The sequence below is a fragment of the Xyrauchen texanus genome, chromosome 43 (genome assembly GCF_025860055.1).
Source record: "Xyrauchen texanus isolate HMW12.3.18 chromosome 43, RBS_HiC_50CHRs, whole genome shotgun sequence".
NCBI lineage: Eukaryota > Metazoa > Chordata > Actinopteri > Cypriniformes > Catostomidae > Xyrauchen > Xyrauchen texanus.
Genome location: NC_068318.1, coordinates 26,626,662 through 26,644,656, shown reverse-complemented (window position 1 = coordinate 26,644,656; position 17,995 = coordinate 26,626,662). Strand labels below are relative to the sequence as shown.

Genomic DNA, 17,995 nt, shown 5'->3' with positions numbered 1-17,995 from the left:
TGGTTTCTATACTTTACATGAGTAAAAGTAACTGTTATATTTTGACAAAAAGTTATAGTTTCATATGAAATAATCTAATGGTAAAATCTACTAGACCTCATTTTATGTTAACAGTGGCAGATGTAGTTAAAGTTTCAAAATGTGTTTCAGCTAGTATTTATATTTTCATAAATATTTTAATTTGTTGTTATTACTATTACTATTATTTAAGACTAGCAACACTGACCTAACTGTTGTAATGAGGAGCCTTTCCTCCTTTGTAATATGTACCGTATGGTCTGAGTGAATTATGTTTGAAATTAGGAAACAAATGGGATAATAATGGGCTCATATAAGTACATTTTCTCTTCGATTTTTCAAATGGGGGAGAGAAAATGTCCTGTTGCTTTTGTTGTTGATGTCAAAACCCATGAACAAAACTATGCAACATAAACACATTTTACACAAAGAAAATGTTTTCCATAAAGAAAATGGTTTCAAGTTTCATTTATAATGAAGCATTTGCTTAACCAAAAAAAAAAAACTCCTCTGTTTTCACTCCTTTAAGGGTCATTGTAACTGAAAATAATAATTGTGTAATACCGTATACTGTGATACCGTGAAACCATTATATTTTTTGGGAAAATCTCACACTGTTGCAACCCTAAAACACACATTAGTTGAATTCTACACACATTTAAATGGTAAACATCTTAAGGTTAGGCTAGTGAGATATACTGCTTCATAGAACAATTTATGGTTTAGTAGTTTTGTAGCTGTCTCCTCCTTTTGCAGAAGTAATTGTCATGAATCCAACATATGTACTTTTTTTATAGGCATTCTGATGGCAAGTGTTGGGACAAGAAGGGATTTGTAAATGCAAAAAGACTTAAGGCAATCCTGTGATATAGAGCACCGAAATGAAGTCAACCACTGAGGTTTGCCCTGTAGCATTAAAACGCTCTAGGGATATCTTAGAGCAGTGTGACAACTCAACAATCCCACCCACACTCTCACAATAATGTTGTAACGTTGTCATGACGAGAAAAAAGGAATAGAACTGGAACTGAAAATTCTGTCATCATTCACTCTCCCCAATGTTGTTCCAAATCGTAATGACTTTCATTCATCTGTGGAACACAAAAGGAAATGTTCGACCGAATGCTAGCTTCAGTCACCATTCATTTCCATTGATTCTTCTTCCCATACGATGAAAGCAATTAGTGACTGAGTGTAACATTCAACCCAATAACTACTTTTGTGTTCCTTCTAACCGAATATGTTTTTGCATACGTTTGCTTTTTGAGAGGAACTAATGCGGCTGATCATAAACATCTTAATCTTCTTACATTGGCACTCATGTGGGCTACAAAATTTCAAATAGAATCTGATCCACTCCCCCCCATACTAATGCAAGAAATATGGCTAAAAGGCCAAAAATACAATTGCAAAAGAAAAAAAAACCACTAATATATCTCGGAAGTCAGTGGTGAGCACGCATGTGTGAGAAAGAGAAATTGGATGGTTAATGCTTCCCTATAATTCAGCAATGAAGACATTCTCTCAGGCCAGCATCTCAGGCAAAAAGAGACACAATCAGGGCAGATGGGTTAAAGAAAGAGCAACAGCACCATCAAAAAAAAGAGTCAATGCTCCATCCCTGCACTCCTCTTCAATCTTCCAAACACACCGCAAGTCAATATGCACGGCCCCATAAGGAGAGATTAGAAAGGCACGAATTAGTGGGGTAAAGGGGTAATGCAGAACGAGCGTGAGACTATGTCTGAGTTTTACAGAGGGAGAGATTTTCAAATCACCTAGAAGCTCTAGAAGCCCTGAATGACATGTGATTTTCAAAGACATTTGTCTGTCAATGATTTCAAAGGAAGCATATGTCTGAACCTTTCTGTCACGTCAAATTGCTTCACATTTAAATGTCTTGACAGGCTTGGTGTTTCCATAGGGGGTGAAGCAAGGCTATCTGCCTTGAGTTCACACATTGTTGTCCAGACGGTGAAAGACCAAGTGCGATGGCGAGTTTGACATCCTGGGCTTTAACTATATGTTTTTGACTCTTCTTTCATCGTAAATGCACAATTTCTCAGACAGTCCAGTCGACACATGGATGGACTCTCTCTCTCTCTCTCTCTCTCTCTCTCTCTCTATCTATCTATCTTTCTTTCTCTAAGAGCTTCTATTCACATCAGCTCCGTTAGCCACAGGAGATGTTTTCCCTTCAGCTTGACCCGTGACAACTGACAAGCTAAATTAAATGCTGTCTCCACTCTTTTTTTCGCACCTATGCCAAAATTCTTACTCTTTCACACCCCTAAAATCCAAGAGTAAGTAACACACACACACACAAATACACAGGTCTCTAGTGTCCTCTTGCTATCCGGCATTAAAGACCCATCACAGCGGAGTGTCATATCTCCTTGTTTGCCCTCTGCAGGAGCGGTTACTCCATCAATGGCCTCCATCTCGCAGACGCTCTGGACACTAGCGGTATTAAAACAACACAGAGCTTCTGAGGGATCTGGAGTTTGCCCTACTTACATCACAGGCAACTGGGGGAAACTTCACTGGGGTCCAAAACAACCTTGCCATGGGCTCGAGTCCCACGTATCTGCCACAGAGACTGAGCTGTGACCTTCTCATTTCAGTCCAGGACAGCAGTTTGTAAAAAGGAACAAATGAATCCCCCCATTTTGGTGATTCTTTAAAATCACAACTATTTCTCCAAGACAGTAATAGATTCTTCTCTAAAGGAAGAAAAAAATCAGCAATGTTACATGTGTCTAATGCTGGGGGTTTTCATACCTTAAAGGTACCCCAAATACAATAATCCCCTTGTGAGGGAAATATAAAGGCAGATTTAAAATGTAATGTAAATATAGCCCTTTATGCTGCACTGAAAACCATACAAAGTTGATTCAACTCAGTTGATTAAGTAAACTCATTCTCTCAGTTGAATTGAATAATGGCATCTCCAAAACTTGTGTACTTAAAGGGATAGTCATCAATACGACTCCAGCTGTTAAATTAATGTTTTATAAAGCGATACTACGATGCAACACTTCAGGAGATGGTAGAGTCCAAGCGGTCTCTCGTGTGATGTGTTCATGTTGCCATGGTATACCGAGTTAATATCACGTTCTCCACTCAGTTGAGACATCACAAACGCACTGTTGTGAGCAAAGAAACAGATAATAACAGATCTAAACCAAAATCAACCAAGCTACTATACAGCATTCCTCCTTCTCATTTGTAAACAGAGCTGCTCTTCTGGCTGTGACGCACATGCATCAGTTCTCGTGTTTTTCAAATGCCTATGCGATTACGTCACACAGAAGCATGATTTAGAGTTTATAAAAGTACTTAAACCTTTATAAGAGAAATCGCCATTCACTTGCATTTTAAGGACCTTTTTTCTATTTTTCTTCAAATGTGTTCTGGTGAAGAAAGAAAGTCATACACAACTGGGATGTCATGAGGGTGAGTAAATAATGAGAATAAAAAAAATTTGAGTGAAGTATCTCTTTAAGGGCTCTTGTCAGACCTGAATGAATTTGTCAATAAGAAGAGAATTTTGGAAACATTTCTAGTAATTATTACAGTGAAAACATGAAAATGTCCCACAAGGACATTACATATATATTGCTGAAATATAAACCAAAGCAAGATCATGCTTTATTAATGCCTTCATTTGCTATTTCATAGCTTTTAAAGTCCTGTGTTTATTCTTATTTCAGTGTGGTTACAGTTTTCAGTGTTGAAAGAATTTAGATCATTAGTTCTGAACAGCAGTACCGCCTAGTTCTGTATATTTGATGTACACTCGACAACGGTTAATTGCCCACAAACCACCACGGGGAAGACGTACGAGCTGGGAGTTTACTGCTTCCTTCAATCCAGCAATGTTTTATTTCATGCTGAATGTATTAGCGTCCAAATTCACTCACTCATTTCATTCACTCACTGCTGAGATATATTGCATACACTGCCATTCACTATATAGGAATTAGTGAATGACTGAATGAGTGAACGATTTCGGACATAGCCACTCTCTTCACACTGCACACCTAGCTGTGCACGCAGAAATGCTGTCTGTTCGCGCTCCAACAGTCAATCACGCGAATGGCAGAGCAAAAGGTATTTACACTTAACTTGAATGTTTTCATGGATTTATACAGTAAATCTGCCCGACGTAGCAGTAACAGTTTCCAGTAAATGCGTAAATACTGCTCATGACATGCGGGATGTGGGACAAAGCATACTGATATATTGCTGCACTGATTTAAAAATTTACATTTAAAAACTGATGTCATAAGAGCCCAGTTGCATTATCACCCTGAAAATGACTCATCTCATTACACAGAAAAGCCCGCGTTAGCATTAGAGCCAAGACTTACCTTAGCATGCTGCATTAAATTGAAGCTGAAATTATAATCTTGAAAAATCTCTACACATTAACTAAAATGAAACCAAGTAATTTAATGACAGGAACGCCGGCCATTGTAAAGTAGTAAAAGTAAAAAAAAAAAATTTGAAATTAACTTCTTACTTTTAAACCTACTCAAAATGTTACTCAAGTAAATGTAATGGAGTAAATGTAGCACATTACTACCCACCTCTGATATGTGTGTGTGAGAAAAATAGTAAGTGTGTGTGGCAGGGCGGAGGGCGGGGCCGGGTCGTGATTACACACACCCGGTCCCTAATCAGGCCCCAGAAACGCGGAGGGGTTGGAGGAAGACCGCCGTCCGCGAGGGGAGGAGGGAAGTGTTCCCCGACCGCCTGGAGCGGTAGGGCCGCTGCCAGGGGCGGAGGAGTGTCCCCACAAGTCACCGAAAACACGGAGGGGCATTCTGACTGCCGGGGATCGTGAGTCTGACTCCGGTCCGCCCAGGGAGAAGCGGCTGAGAGGATGGAGAAATGATCGAGGACCATGCGACGGTGTATCGGAGAACCGGCGAGTAGGTTTTTTTTTCATCTCTCTCTCCTCTCTCTCTCTCTCACTGCTGCTCTGCGTTGGCCTTTTCCCTCTCGTTTAAATTTGTGTGTTTTTGAGGGGGTACTACACTGTTACAGGAAGTACCCACCCATTTTAATTATTTCTGTTTCCCTCCCCTTGTCCCCTCCCTCTTCCAGGTAGATGGGGATGACCTGCCGGCAGACTAGGCTTAAAATACGCCCTCCCCCAGGGAAAGGGTGGGGGGTGTCTGTATGTCAGGCCGGGGGCTCCCCAGCCTGAGAGAACGAGGGAGGAATGTGGCAGGGCGGAGGGCAGGGCCGGGTCATGATTATACACACCTGGTCCCTTATCAGGCTAATTAAGCCTCCGAGAGGGATAAAGGCCGATGGCAGACGGTGGTGCGAGAGAGACATAGTTTACGGACATGTCCGTCATGCGTGTGTTTGTGTCTTTTTAAGTTTATCATTAAAACCAATATTTATATTGTCAAGCCGGTTCTCGCCTCCTCCTTTCCATTGAATACGTACAGTGTGTTATAAAGACAACATTATGTTTGCAAAATTCAATAATTGGCTTTTATCCCTGCTAAAAAGGCAAAGTGTTTTTCGAGCTTGACAGACCAAAGTCAGTACTCACATGAATTATAAAAAATAAACCCTATAAAGACTTTGTTTTATTTATTTACATTTTGTTTTCCATGTAATAAACTCATACCATATGACCATATGGAGTGACATTAGGGTAAATAAATACAGAATTTACATTTTTACGAGAACGTTTCACTACACTACATGTACACTATATTTGCAGTAGTGCTTTTAGTTGTGTGTGGTTGAACCAAAGATAAAGAATGATATATATATAGACTGTATATTTATTCAGTCCGGACAGTGTTATATAAGAGAGAGATATGTAATTTTTTTATCTTTACTAAAATAAAAAATATTTGTTGTCCACATTTTGAAAACCCTTGGTCTAGAGTTTTACAAGAGATCAGATTAAGACTTGATGTTATGATTGGTTATGCAGGGTCATTGACGTTGACACCTGTCTTGCTTGCCATTGAATAACATTAAGATTATCTTTGAATAACAACTTGGCTTTACCATATGGATGTAGCCTATTCTTTCCCTAAAAACAAAAGAAAAGAAAAAACCCATTGTATAAAATAATTTTTCATACATTGTATAAAAGTGCAACCTCTGAGCAGTGTGCTATCACTCCTCAAAGACTGTTTGTATCTTAAAACTACGTTTCTGTGAATGTTTTTTTTGTGCAAATGAGAGTAACATAATGAGTTCGAAAAGACAGAAGGTGTGGGTCTTCATACACTCAGTGAGGAATGTGTTTCTGTATTTTTCAGCTCAATATGACATCAGGAGTGATGACAGATATATGATAATGTCTTCACGGAGAGAAAATGCATAAAATGAAAGTCCAAAGATGTGAACGACAATCTAATGGACTCTCTGGGTTTTATTTGCTGTTTAGAATGTTTTCACACCTTTAGTCCCATTTAAAGGAAACATTTAAGTGTAGAAAACTGAAGCCATCAGTCTTTTCTCCCTACTTTCTTGTCTGCTGCCATCTTTGCCTCCCAGAAGATAATTTACACCAGAATCCCATTAGGGAAGTTTGAACACAGCAGTCCATCTATGCTATTTACCAAACCAGCTCCCGTTATCTAAAACATTATGTCCAGGACGTGGAAACCCAAGGGCCAGAAACAGGACCAAATGCCCGGTACAACCACACAGCTCAGCAATACTCTCCATTCAGCCGACCTCCATATGAATTCAGCAAGAACACATTTATGGGCTGCAAGCAGTCAGGAGCTGCAGGGATTCAGTGCTGACTCTAGCACAGAGAATGCAGCATCAAGTTAAAACACCCTGAAGTTTCCTGACCAGAAAAGGCTCTGGATTAGCCAGTGCAGAAAAGAGAGCAACCGCCATACTCCTCTACCTGAAAAATGTATTTTGCTGTGAGATTGTGCTTTCGGAGCAAAATATGATTTAGCCAGACTCTGAGCAACCTTCACACTGATGCATGTCCCTGAGATGGAGCTTTACAGATGTTTCAAAAATTGCTGGTGGTGTAGAAATGACAATAAATGAAAGAAAAATAGCAGGATATATTAAGTATCTCCTCTGATTTAGAAAGCGGTAAGCGCTATGAGGCCACCTACATTAATCATATCCTCTGGGACCTTGATCTTTATTAAGTGTAGATGGTGTCACACTATTCTGTCTGCTCAGAGCATTAGATGGTGTTCATGCAAGGACCTCTGATGGAGAGCCTGTTAATTATGTATTTATTCCTTATCAGTGCCTGTGGGATGAACCTGGCTGCCTAGTTTTGTTTTCTAAAGTGTTTATTTGTGTAAAACCATTTAAAGTGCCTAAAAATGGCTTTCTTTTGCTTTCTTGAATAATACATTCATACTTAAATGGATCACAAACAAGCACATATAGTCAAGCCTCATGATAGTGAATTCACGGTAATGCAAATTTTCTGCCAAGACACTCTCAGATGCACAATAATTCATGGCGAGGTTCGTATTATTCTTTTTTGTCAGAAATTGGTGAAGCAAGTATAAACATTTTAAGTAACAACCTATTCTTCTCCCAGTTCTTTGGAGAAATCTCTTCAGTAGCGAAGTTAAAGGAGTATTAGCAGCCCACAGGGAAACATTTCAGAAGCATTCTGCTCTATATGAAGCTTTGAAGAAATTATTACCTTTCCATTTAACAGAGGTCAGCTGGACTCTGAGGTTGTCAATAAATATTGATGTTTCAGAATTATGGCGACAGTCTTCAGTTCTCTTTGTTGTTTCTGCTGTATATTTCTACACATAAACTTGAGTTATTGTTAATGATCTTGCAGGAAAAAATGTTGTTATCTAAATGCTGTAGGAGCCTTTTTTCTCAAAAATAATCAAACTCTGTCAAAGTTGAGCTTTGCCTGTCATTCTTTAAATTTCAACCTTGTTTCATCTTTTTCTAGCAATCAAAAAGAAAAAAAAAGGGCTTTCAAACAGGAAATGGAGAAATAGAGCTTTCAGTCCTGAAAAGCTGTCAGACATACTCACGCCTTTAGTTCAGTCTTACCTGCTCTGCTGAACCTAAAGCGATGCCATTCGACAGACGCATCATTTTCAAAGCGCACTTAAGAAGACAGGGTTCAGCCTACTGGCTACTTTTAAAAAAACACTGCTCTCCAAGTGTGTGTGCATGCTATCTGATCTGACTTTATGGCTTTTATAAGATTACAGCCCAGTCATTCTTCATTACACACCCCTCTGTGGTGCTATTATCAGTAATGATAAGGTGAAAATAAACTGCACTAAGCTCACAGATTTTCTGTTTATCAGCCCATTCCCTGCTTAACTGACAGACAGGATCTTAACAGAATCTTACTTTTGCTTGCTCCTGTGTCCTGTGTTGCTCCATTCATTTGTGGGATGTAGCTGAGATTAAAAGAAGCTGGGTTATTAAAAAATATATTTGGGGGTGGGGCGGGGGGGGGCACACTCAAGGTATGAGAGTCAATTCACTCAAGCTGAACCATTTAGATTTGGTCTGCAGCCAAGCAGGCGTGCCGGACGGATGTGTCTGCGCTTCATGTGTGATTTTCTGCGGATGTTTCAGAGCTGTGGGTGCTGCTGATTGAATCAGCGTTCTCCTTTATTAAATCATGGCACCACAGCAATTGATGCAGCCATTCAAAACGAGCTCTTCTTAATGTACAGATGGCCTCGATTACTGTTCTGGAAAAAAAAAGAATGGCTGACCTGTGCTGAACAGAAGTTGCTCAGTTGTTCTGTGTATTTTCCAGGTTTAGAGTTGAATCACAGGCAAACACTTAGACAGGTGACTCTGATAAATGCAATCTTTTCTTTACACCCTTTTGTGAAGAGTCAAGATGAGGCTGTTCTCATGATAATTACGTGATTATCGAATTTAAAATCCCTACCATCAGTGCTGCCAATAAGAGGAGACAACTGGACCTTATGTCCCAGGCCCGGGCTTGAGGGGGGGCCTGTCCAAACTGGAGGAGGGCCCACAGAAAGGCTGTGCCATTTGTGCCAAATGCATTCAACGGAGATGTTGAATGCAGCCCCGCCTACCCTAAACCTTAAAGCTAAATATAATTTATAGCATAATTAAAAAGCAAATATGAAAAGCATAATTGTTGAAGCAACCAGTTCAGTTTTCAGTGCATTTGTGACACTTTTGACTCACGACACAATGGCATATCGTGTGCTCTTCAGGACTCGTACCCCGGTCCTCTGCATCGCAAGTGCAGTGATCAGTCGAGCTACTCTACAATTTGATCACACATGAATAAGCTTCTTAATGTTGTTGGTTATGTAATGCAGATGTTAAAACTAGGGGTGTAAAAATGCATTGATGCATTTATCTATCAAAGAAATTTAGATGCATCGATTATGGAATTTAAGAATCAATTATCATTACTATATTAATATTCATCTCATATTACACAAACCTTCTCAGAATAGACACAGAGCGGAGCACACGAGATTGAAGGGGAAGAAAGCGCACTTTGAAATTAAGAAAGTTTGTGCTCCTGAGCTCACCATGCAGACCTATATAAGATAAAATGGATGGATGGATGCTGCCGAATTCAGCTCAGTCTCGTTATTCAAATCTGATCAAAGTAAGTTCTTTGTTGTTGCCATTTTCCCCGATTATGATATAAAACATTTTTAGTGTTCATTTCACCAGGAAAGTGCCATGGTACATACATGAGCCACACAAAAATAATTAGCAAAAATGTAGGTATAGTAATGTGGAGTGGAGGGGGGGGTGGGGCCGGGCTGGAATGTCACACGCCCGGTCCCCAATCGGCCTGATGGGGCACGCGAGGGATAAAGGCGGCCAGTGACGATGGTTCGAAAGAGAGAGAATTACGGGCATGTCCGTCATGTGTTGGTGGATGTTTGTGCTTTTTGTTTTGAGTTTAATTAAACATTATTTATAACGGCAAGCCGGTTCTCGCCTCCTCCTTGCCCATCTGAATACCCTTACATAGGTGCCGAAAACCGGGGAGGAGGAGGGATGCCTGTCGCAGAGTCCTCGACACTGCTGTCCACCCGGGGAGCGCCGCTGCCATCTACCAGGTGACGGAGTAGCCAGACCGCCCAGACGTGGGGAACGGGCGTCGTCCACGGGGTGAGTGGGGACTGGATTCCTCAACCATCTGGAGCGATGGAGCCGCTGCCAGGGGCGGAGGAGTGCCCTGCCATTCCCCAGAAATGCGGAGGGGTTGAGGGAAGACCGCCGTCCGCGAGGGGAGGAGGGAAGTAACTCCCCGATCGCCTGGAGTGGTAGGGCCGCTGCCAGGGGCGGAGGAATGTCCCCATGTGCCGCCAGAAAAGCGGAGGGGCGTTCGGTTCACTGGGGGTCGGAGGTTTGACTCCGGTCCGCCCGGGGAGGAGCGGCTGTCATCCACCGAAGAGTGTGGAGGAGGGCTCGAGGACCACGCAACGGCACATCAGAGAACCGGTGAGTGAGCTTCTTCTCTCTCTCCTTTCTCTCTGTCGCACCGTTTTGGCCTTTTCCCTCACCTATTTTGTTTTTTTTGTTGTTGTTGTTTTTCCCCTCCTGTCTCCTCCAGCCCGGCCTGAGGTAACGCCGGGAGGACTGTAGAGCGGAGGGGGGGGACCGGGCTGGAATGTCCCACGCCGGTCCCCGATCCGCCTGATGGGTTGCGCGAGGGATAAAGGCAGCCGGTAAGGACAGTTCGAAAGAGAGAGAATTACAGGCATGTCCGTCATGTGTGTGTTTATGTTTGTGCTTTTTGTTTTGAGTTTAATTAAACATTATTTATATTGACAAGCCGGTTCTCGCCTCCTCCTTGCCCATCTGAATACCCTTACAAGTACGGTGATTCTATGAGACCTATTAGAGGATGGATGAAATTATCAAATTTAGCTAAATATGGTCTCATGGATAGATCTTTGTCCTGCAAAATTTTTATGAATGTCAGAAGAACTTGGTAGGAAACAAATTTACTAAAACATCAACAGCCTTGAGGTTCACACAATTGGACAAGTTAATAATCAACTATGTTTATACCCCTACAACTTGTAAATTGGACATTCAAGAACTGCTCAAACGCATTAGAAGTCTTCTGTAAGCCCATAAACCCTTGGTAATTCCCATTGTTTCAAACTTGTGGAAAAGAATTCATTTTTAGTGAAAGATTTTGAGACCTGACCACTGCAGACACTAAACACAAGAGAACGAAGCTATATCCGCCTCTCTGGAGGGTAAACTTTGGTGTTGTTGGGCGTCTTTCAAAAAGAACATTATTAAAGGTTCTTCATCGGAAAAGCTTAAAGCAATAGGTTTTTTCAGATTTGCCTTGAACGAAGAGGCAACATAGAGAATCATGCTGTGAACAATTATTATAAGCTCCCGTGGCGACTGCTTGCAGTTCCCATCAAAAGATGCCATCAAAGCATTTGGTATACTAGCACAAAATAATGAAGTATTAACCGTGCCTCACGGGGTTCAGATCACACAACACCCAGATAGATGCCTTCCTCTGTAAAATGCAAAGCATCTTATGCTCTGATATTGGTCACTCCAAAGTGCACCGTCATCCTCTCATAAGAAATGTGACCACAAAGCAATACACGGGTTTAGAAGTTAAACTCATGGCGGCCTGTAAAGGATGCATTGTTACGAGAGAAAAACATACACAGAATTATTTGAAGTTAAGAGGACTGTAACCCTGCCCTAAATTGCTGTTTTTCAGTCAGAAGATTGATTTGCATTTAAATAAGCCAAGCTTATGCTCGTATTGTGGCACTGATCCGTGCTGCAGTAAACAGACTCTCTTTATGATGCCACCAGACACAGGGATTCAGGGGAGACAGACATGTCAATTCAGGTGTGCGATTGTCCATGGCAAAAAAAACGTCCTGCCGAAACAAAGCCTTTATCAGATCATCTGTTCAATTCTACTAAGCGTTTCACGTCCGACAACACAAAATCCATCTTCTGCACTCCATCCCATGCTAAATTTACCAGGCGTGCATACGTCTATATCTCAGAGTCTGTCAGGAGGAACAACCTAACAACTGTTCGCAATACAGAGCAAATATGTGGCAGTGTCATATTGATTCATAGCTGCAATATAGTGAAAGAATAAAATGATGCTGATGTTTTTTCAAACTACCCCTTCAGCAAATGAGAGCACGAAATAAATTATCAAATGATTGATAGTCAGATAAGAGGAAAAATAAGCTCATAAACACACAGACAAACTGCCACTCACACACACAGCAAGGACCCTCTAGCACACCCACACGGGATTGCTCATATACAAACATGTCAAGAAATTACTTTGTTATTACCTGCTTAGATCATATTAGGCCTGTCAATGCTCCAGTGTGGGTGAGAGAAAGAAACTTTGGTGGAAGGTGTTAAGTGACTTTTAAGAATGTGACGGCCTTCAAGCTTTGATGTGATCTAATTAACCCGGAGACAAGTACAGCAACACTTCCTTTATACTCCATACCGTCAGTACTGTTATGAGGCTAAGGCATGTGCACGTGGTAGAATCACAAATAAAACCGAAAAATCGATGGCCAATGAGAAATAGCCTTTCCTGAGTGCCTGGATTTTCATTTGCTTCGTGATGGTTGCCCATGTATCCTGGTCACAGCTAGCTCTCTCTATCTCCTCCCTTTCTGAGCTGTGATGAACTAATCTGTCTCTGTCTGCTTCCAATCAAATTACATAAAAACAAATAGAGGAGAGAGCATATGCAGGCTAACCTCATCTGTAATGGACCGAGCAGACGTCAGGACCGTACTCTGCCTCATTCCTGATCTGACCCATCCCGAGTCAAGACAACATTTTCAGCCGGACAGCAAGAAGGATGAAAATTGGTGTTTACCTGGCTGCTTCAGAGAGAAGATTACACTTAAATACCAAATTTCAGGCCGAGCAAAAACCAGCTCTCTTCAAGACCAAGAGCTTAAATGCAGCTTTGAGGCAGTGGAGAGTTCAAAGATGTGTGAAATAAAAGAGCGAGGTGGGTGAAAATTTAAGCTTCTCTCAACAGAGAGATATAAAGCCCTGCATCTTGAATGTTTAGGCAAGCTGTACTTGAAAGCATAAATGAACAACATGAGTTTGCTTCATGAACATCAGTATTTTCAGTATCAAGGTGAAAAAACATAAGGCCTTTGGAGTCTAATTATGTAAATTATTACTTAAATTAGTGGCGCTCTTAATGATCATCCACTGATTGGTATAACATCTTATGATTTGATCACTGGTATCACAATTTTGCAAGATCACATAAAGCGTTCACATTGGTTACCATAAAGGGTATCAGGGGTGTGAGGGATCATTGGCCAAACAAACTTTATTCGGTAGTTAAATTAATATTCCAGGTTCAATATATGTTAAGATCAACGAAGTTTGTGGTATGATTACCACAAAAATAAATTGATTGATTGGAGCATTCCTAAATTAAATGTGAAAAAAATAACATCTTAAATTAACACAATGCAAAATGCTGGTTTCCAGCATGATCATAATGCCACAGCTTCTCTTCAAGCTGTTTAGCCTACACAAATGTAGGCAATCCTCACAATGTCTAAAAGACATCTGCACAAAGGCAAAGGGTGTTTGTAAAACAACAGCTGAGATGACTCCACAGTACATTTTATGAAAGACAAGCTCTGATTGCAATATAATTGTTAGCTAGCGTTGACAGCATCTTGTATGGCAGAGTGTAGGCTGCACAAACCCATGCAGTGCTCTACTGCCCCCACGGCGGCAAACCACTGCTGACAATGCTGATGGTGTTTATGACAGTTAAAGAGGAAACATGATGCCTCTGCAGCAATCTGGAAGTTGTGGAGTGAGTGAGTGAGTGAGTGAGTGAGTGAATTCAATATTAGCTCAGTTCAACGCTGCGGCTCAGAGATTATTGAAATGTGTGATGTGTACGCAGGAGGCATTGCTGATATTAAACCTTGGTGATTAATTCAAAGTGACATTTTAAAAGAAGAGCTTGTTTCTGAACTTGCTACGACGACCACTCTTGAATCTCTCTGAGCCAGTCAGCCCGAGGGTCCCTTTCATGGGGTCCTTGGCTGCTCCTTGTTGGGTAAGAGCTATAAGTGGAGTCTGGGCCAAGCACAAATTAGATTGTTCCTGTCGCTGCAGGGGAAAGATCTGCTGCTCCCCCTCACTGCTGGGGAGGCAGTGGGGCCACGTCGCAGATAAAGGGTGTCAGATTGCATCGACTTTTCCTCTCCTTCTGTTTCCCGGCCACAGCACTCCGATTCAACTGTCAGGAGATGCAAAATAAACCCTGCGTTCATTTGTAACACAAGAGTTGGCTCTGGTTAAAAGCGTCCCCAGGGGCTGGAACAAACACAGACAGTTCAGTTGTGTTCACCTGATAGCATCTAATCTCACCAAAATATGCTTGTCAGAGGAACAGCTTCACTGATGGCAAGTATAATAGCTGTTACTCAGATTAATCTCTCGTGTAGTAGACTGGGAGGAGCTGATTGTTAATTTAATGTATAGTTTTGTAAACTGTCTATGAAATGTTTCTTCATTTTCAGCTGAGGTGAGAGGCTGCAATGCAACACAAACTTTAAGTACGGATGGGAACAGGAGGGGGCTGCAGTTTATCATCAGTGTGTAAACTCGGAAGTTTGGAGCCACTGAAGTGCAACACTGTGCATATGGCGTAAACACAACTCTGCAGCACAAATCCTGTCAGTGGTTCCTCTTGAGTCATAAAAAATGATTTTCAGAGTGATGGCAAAGCACTCCCTCTCAAGACTCACACAAGGTAAAGAAAGAAAAAAAAGAAACCGAGCCCCGTAAGGCTTAACATCTTGGCACACAGACTCATAAAAAGCAGTAATAAAACAGAAAGCCTCTTGAGATTAGATGTTCATTCGCTGAAGTGTGCAAGTGGGAGCCATACCGGAGGCTTTATTGCCAGTTTCAGATTCAAATGAGGAGTTTGGCCCATGCAGGACCTTAAATGTGAGTGTTTAAGGGCTTCATCTTCAGGTTATTTCAGGCTCACACAATCAAATATCACAGAATCGAAATAGGTTACCAGAAGGTGCAGAAGTGGCAGAGATTTTTAGATACACCTGAAAAGCTTAGGTCACCAAAGATGAAATACCTTGGATTTTCTGGCAGATATCAAGTGCAGAAGAATAAAAGAAAGAGGCAAGGCAACACAATGCATCTCCAAATAATTGAGGGGCAGCATAGAAAGTTATGCTACTGATAATGTCTAAAACTATGATAAGTTGCAAAGTGATGACTGCACTAATAAAATAATGATCAGGTCTGTATGCTCAATCCATGCAGTATTTACTCATGCGATTATGTGTGCGCACACAAAAGAGATATAGAACACTGGTTTATTCTTCAGATGCACCTTGTATGTTTGAGTGTCTTTTAGCAGTATTGGCATCTGTCTCGTGTTCATAACAGTGTAAGCGATGTGCGCAAATCTGTACAGTACAAAAAATCTGACACAAGCGCCTCCACGTACATGCAGAAATAGCGTATTCATTTAATCCATATGATAGTTATATTTATCATTCACAAATAAACACGTTGTAATTAAAAGGAACGCAGATAAGTAATGTGTACAGGCACTCTGCGCACTTTTCCCTCCTTCTGAAGTAGCCGACAGGTGAATGTGCATGCATGGAGTAAAAGAACAACCTCTCTTACCTAACCCGATGAGCCCGGAGATCAGCAGCAGCAGTCCGGGTCGCATCGCTGGAGTCGGTGAGAATACCTTCAGAGATGTGAGGGGTGACAGGCAATGATGCGCACTCACTGCGGTCCTTCAAAGTTAGGAGCGCTGATTTATTCTGTCTTCTCTTTATAGGGAACGTTTCGCGCCACTTTCCTCACAGCTTGTCCTCTTTGATAAATAACAGTCTTGAATGCAGCTCTTCGCAGAGCTTCTCGTCTACAGTGTCTCGCCCCGGTCTGCGGTCTAACACTCAGAGCGCATCAGTGTCCGGCTCACCCACAGGGAGCTCCATTCTCTCTCACTCTCTCCCTCGCTCACTGGCTGATGATGTATGAGGCACGATACGGGACAAAAGTGAAGTGAAAGGTGCGAGAGAGTTTGGACATGCGCGAGAAAGTCCCAGTGCGTCCGTGAGAAGAATTGTATGCGCGAGATTGACTGAACTGAACCAACGCCAACCGCGCGAGAGAGCCAGCGTGCGCGCGAGCGATCGAAAGACTCTGCGAGATAGACCGATTGTCTGCCAAAGAGACCTTAAGTGCGCGAGAGAAAGTGAATCCACGCGAGAGAAATTTAGCCTATAGTTCAATTATATATTATATACATATATATATATATTTTTTTTTAATTATTATATATAAGCCTACACACTGGCAGTCAAAAGATTGGAATAATGTACAGATTTTGGTACATTTATTCACCAACGTGGCATTCATCTGATCACGATGTATTGCCAGCACACTAATAACGTAAAAAATTATTTTCAGATAGTTCTCATCCAAAATCCTCCATGTGCAGCAATGACAGCTTTGCAGATCCTTGGCATTTTAGCTGTCAGTTTGTCCAGATAATCAGGTGACATTTCACCCCACGCTTCCTGTAGCACTTGCCATAGATGTGGCCTATTCAAGCAATAACCTTCATTCCTCAAAACAATGATTGTCTGATGTGTTTCTAGGGAAAGCTGTTTCTATTTTGCCATTTGTGACATAATATTAACCTTAAGATATAACAGTCTATTGCATACTGTGGCAACTCAAAAACAAACACAAAGACAATGTTAAGCTTCATTTAAAGAACCAAATAGCTTTCAACTATGTTTGATATAATGGCAAATTATTTTCTAGTACCAAAGATGACTGATGGAAATGGTGCCTGTCTAGATTTGATTAAAAATTACTTTTTCAAATAGTGATGGTGCTGTTTTTTACACTCACCTAAAGGATTATTAGGAACACCATACTAATACTGTGTTTGACCCCCTTTCGCCTTCAGAACTGCCTTAATTCTACGTGGCATTGATTCAACAAGGTGCTGAAAGCATTCTTTAGAAATATTGGCCCATATTGATAGGATAGCATCTTGCAGTTGATGGAGATTTGTGGGATGCACATCCAGGGCACGAAGCTCCCGTTCCACCACATCCCAAAGATGCTCTATTGGGTTGAGATCTGGTGACTGTGGGGGCCATTTTAGTACAGTGAACTCATTGTCATGTTCAAGAAACCAATTTGAAATGATTCGAGCTTTGTGACATGGTGCATTATCCTGCTGGAAGTAGCCATCAGAGGATGGGTACATGGTGGCCATAAAGGGATGGACATGGTCAGAAACAATGCTCAGGTAGGCCGTGGCATTTAAACGATGCCCAATTGGCACTAAGGGGCCTAAAGTGTGCCAAGAAAACATCCCCCACACCATTACACCACCACCACCAGCCTGCACAGTGGTAACAAGGCATGATGGATCCATGTTCTCATTCTGTTTACGCCAAATTCTGACTCTACCATCTGAATGTCTCAACAGAAATCGAGACTCATCAGACCAGGCAACATTTTTCCAGTCTTCAACTGTCCAATTTTGGGGAGCTCTTGCAAATTGTAGCCTCTTTTTCCTATTTGTAGTGGAGATGAGTGGTACCCGGTGGGGTCTTCTGCTGTTGTAGCCCATCCACCTCAAGGTTGTGCGTGTTGTGGCTTCACAAATGCTTTGCTGCATACCTCGGTTGTAACGAGTGGTTATTTCAGGCAAAGTTGCTCTTCTATCAGCTTGAATCAGTCGGCCCATTCTCCTCTGACCTCTAGCATCAACAAGGCATTTTCGCCCACAGGACTGCCTCATACTGGATGTTTTTCCCTTTTCACACCATTCTTTGTAAACCCTAGAAATGGTTGTGCGTGAAAATTCCAGTAACTGAGCAGATTGTGAAATACTCAGACCGGCCTGTCTGGCACCAACAACCATGCCACG

The 17,995-nt window shown here is 41.7% G+C and overlaps 1 protein-coding gene across 1 annotated transcript in view; it reads right to left on the bottom strand.

Annotated features, from left to right (window-relative positions):
• Positions 1–16,008, bottom strand: part of LOC127635675 (kin of IRRE-like protein 3) — a 190,392-nt gene extending 174,384 nt beyond the window's left edge. Inside the window, exon 1 of the mRNA XM_052115863.1 lies at positions 15,718–16,008. Coding sequence (XP_051971823.1) covers positions 15,718–15,763 — 46 coding nt within the window. The 5' untranslated portion in view covers positions 15,764–16,008. The remainder of the gene's footprint in view (positions 1–15,717) is intronic.
• Positions 16,009–17,995: the final 1,987 nt, after the last annotated feature.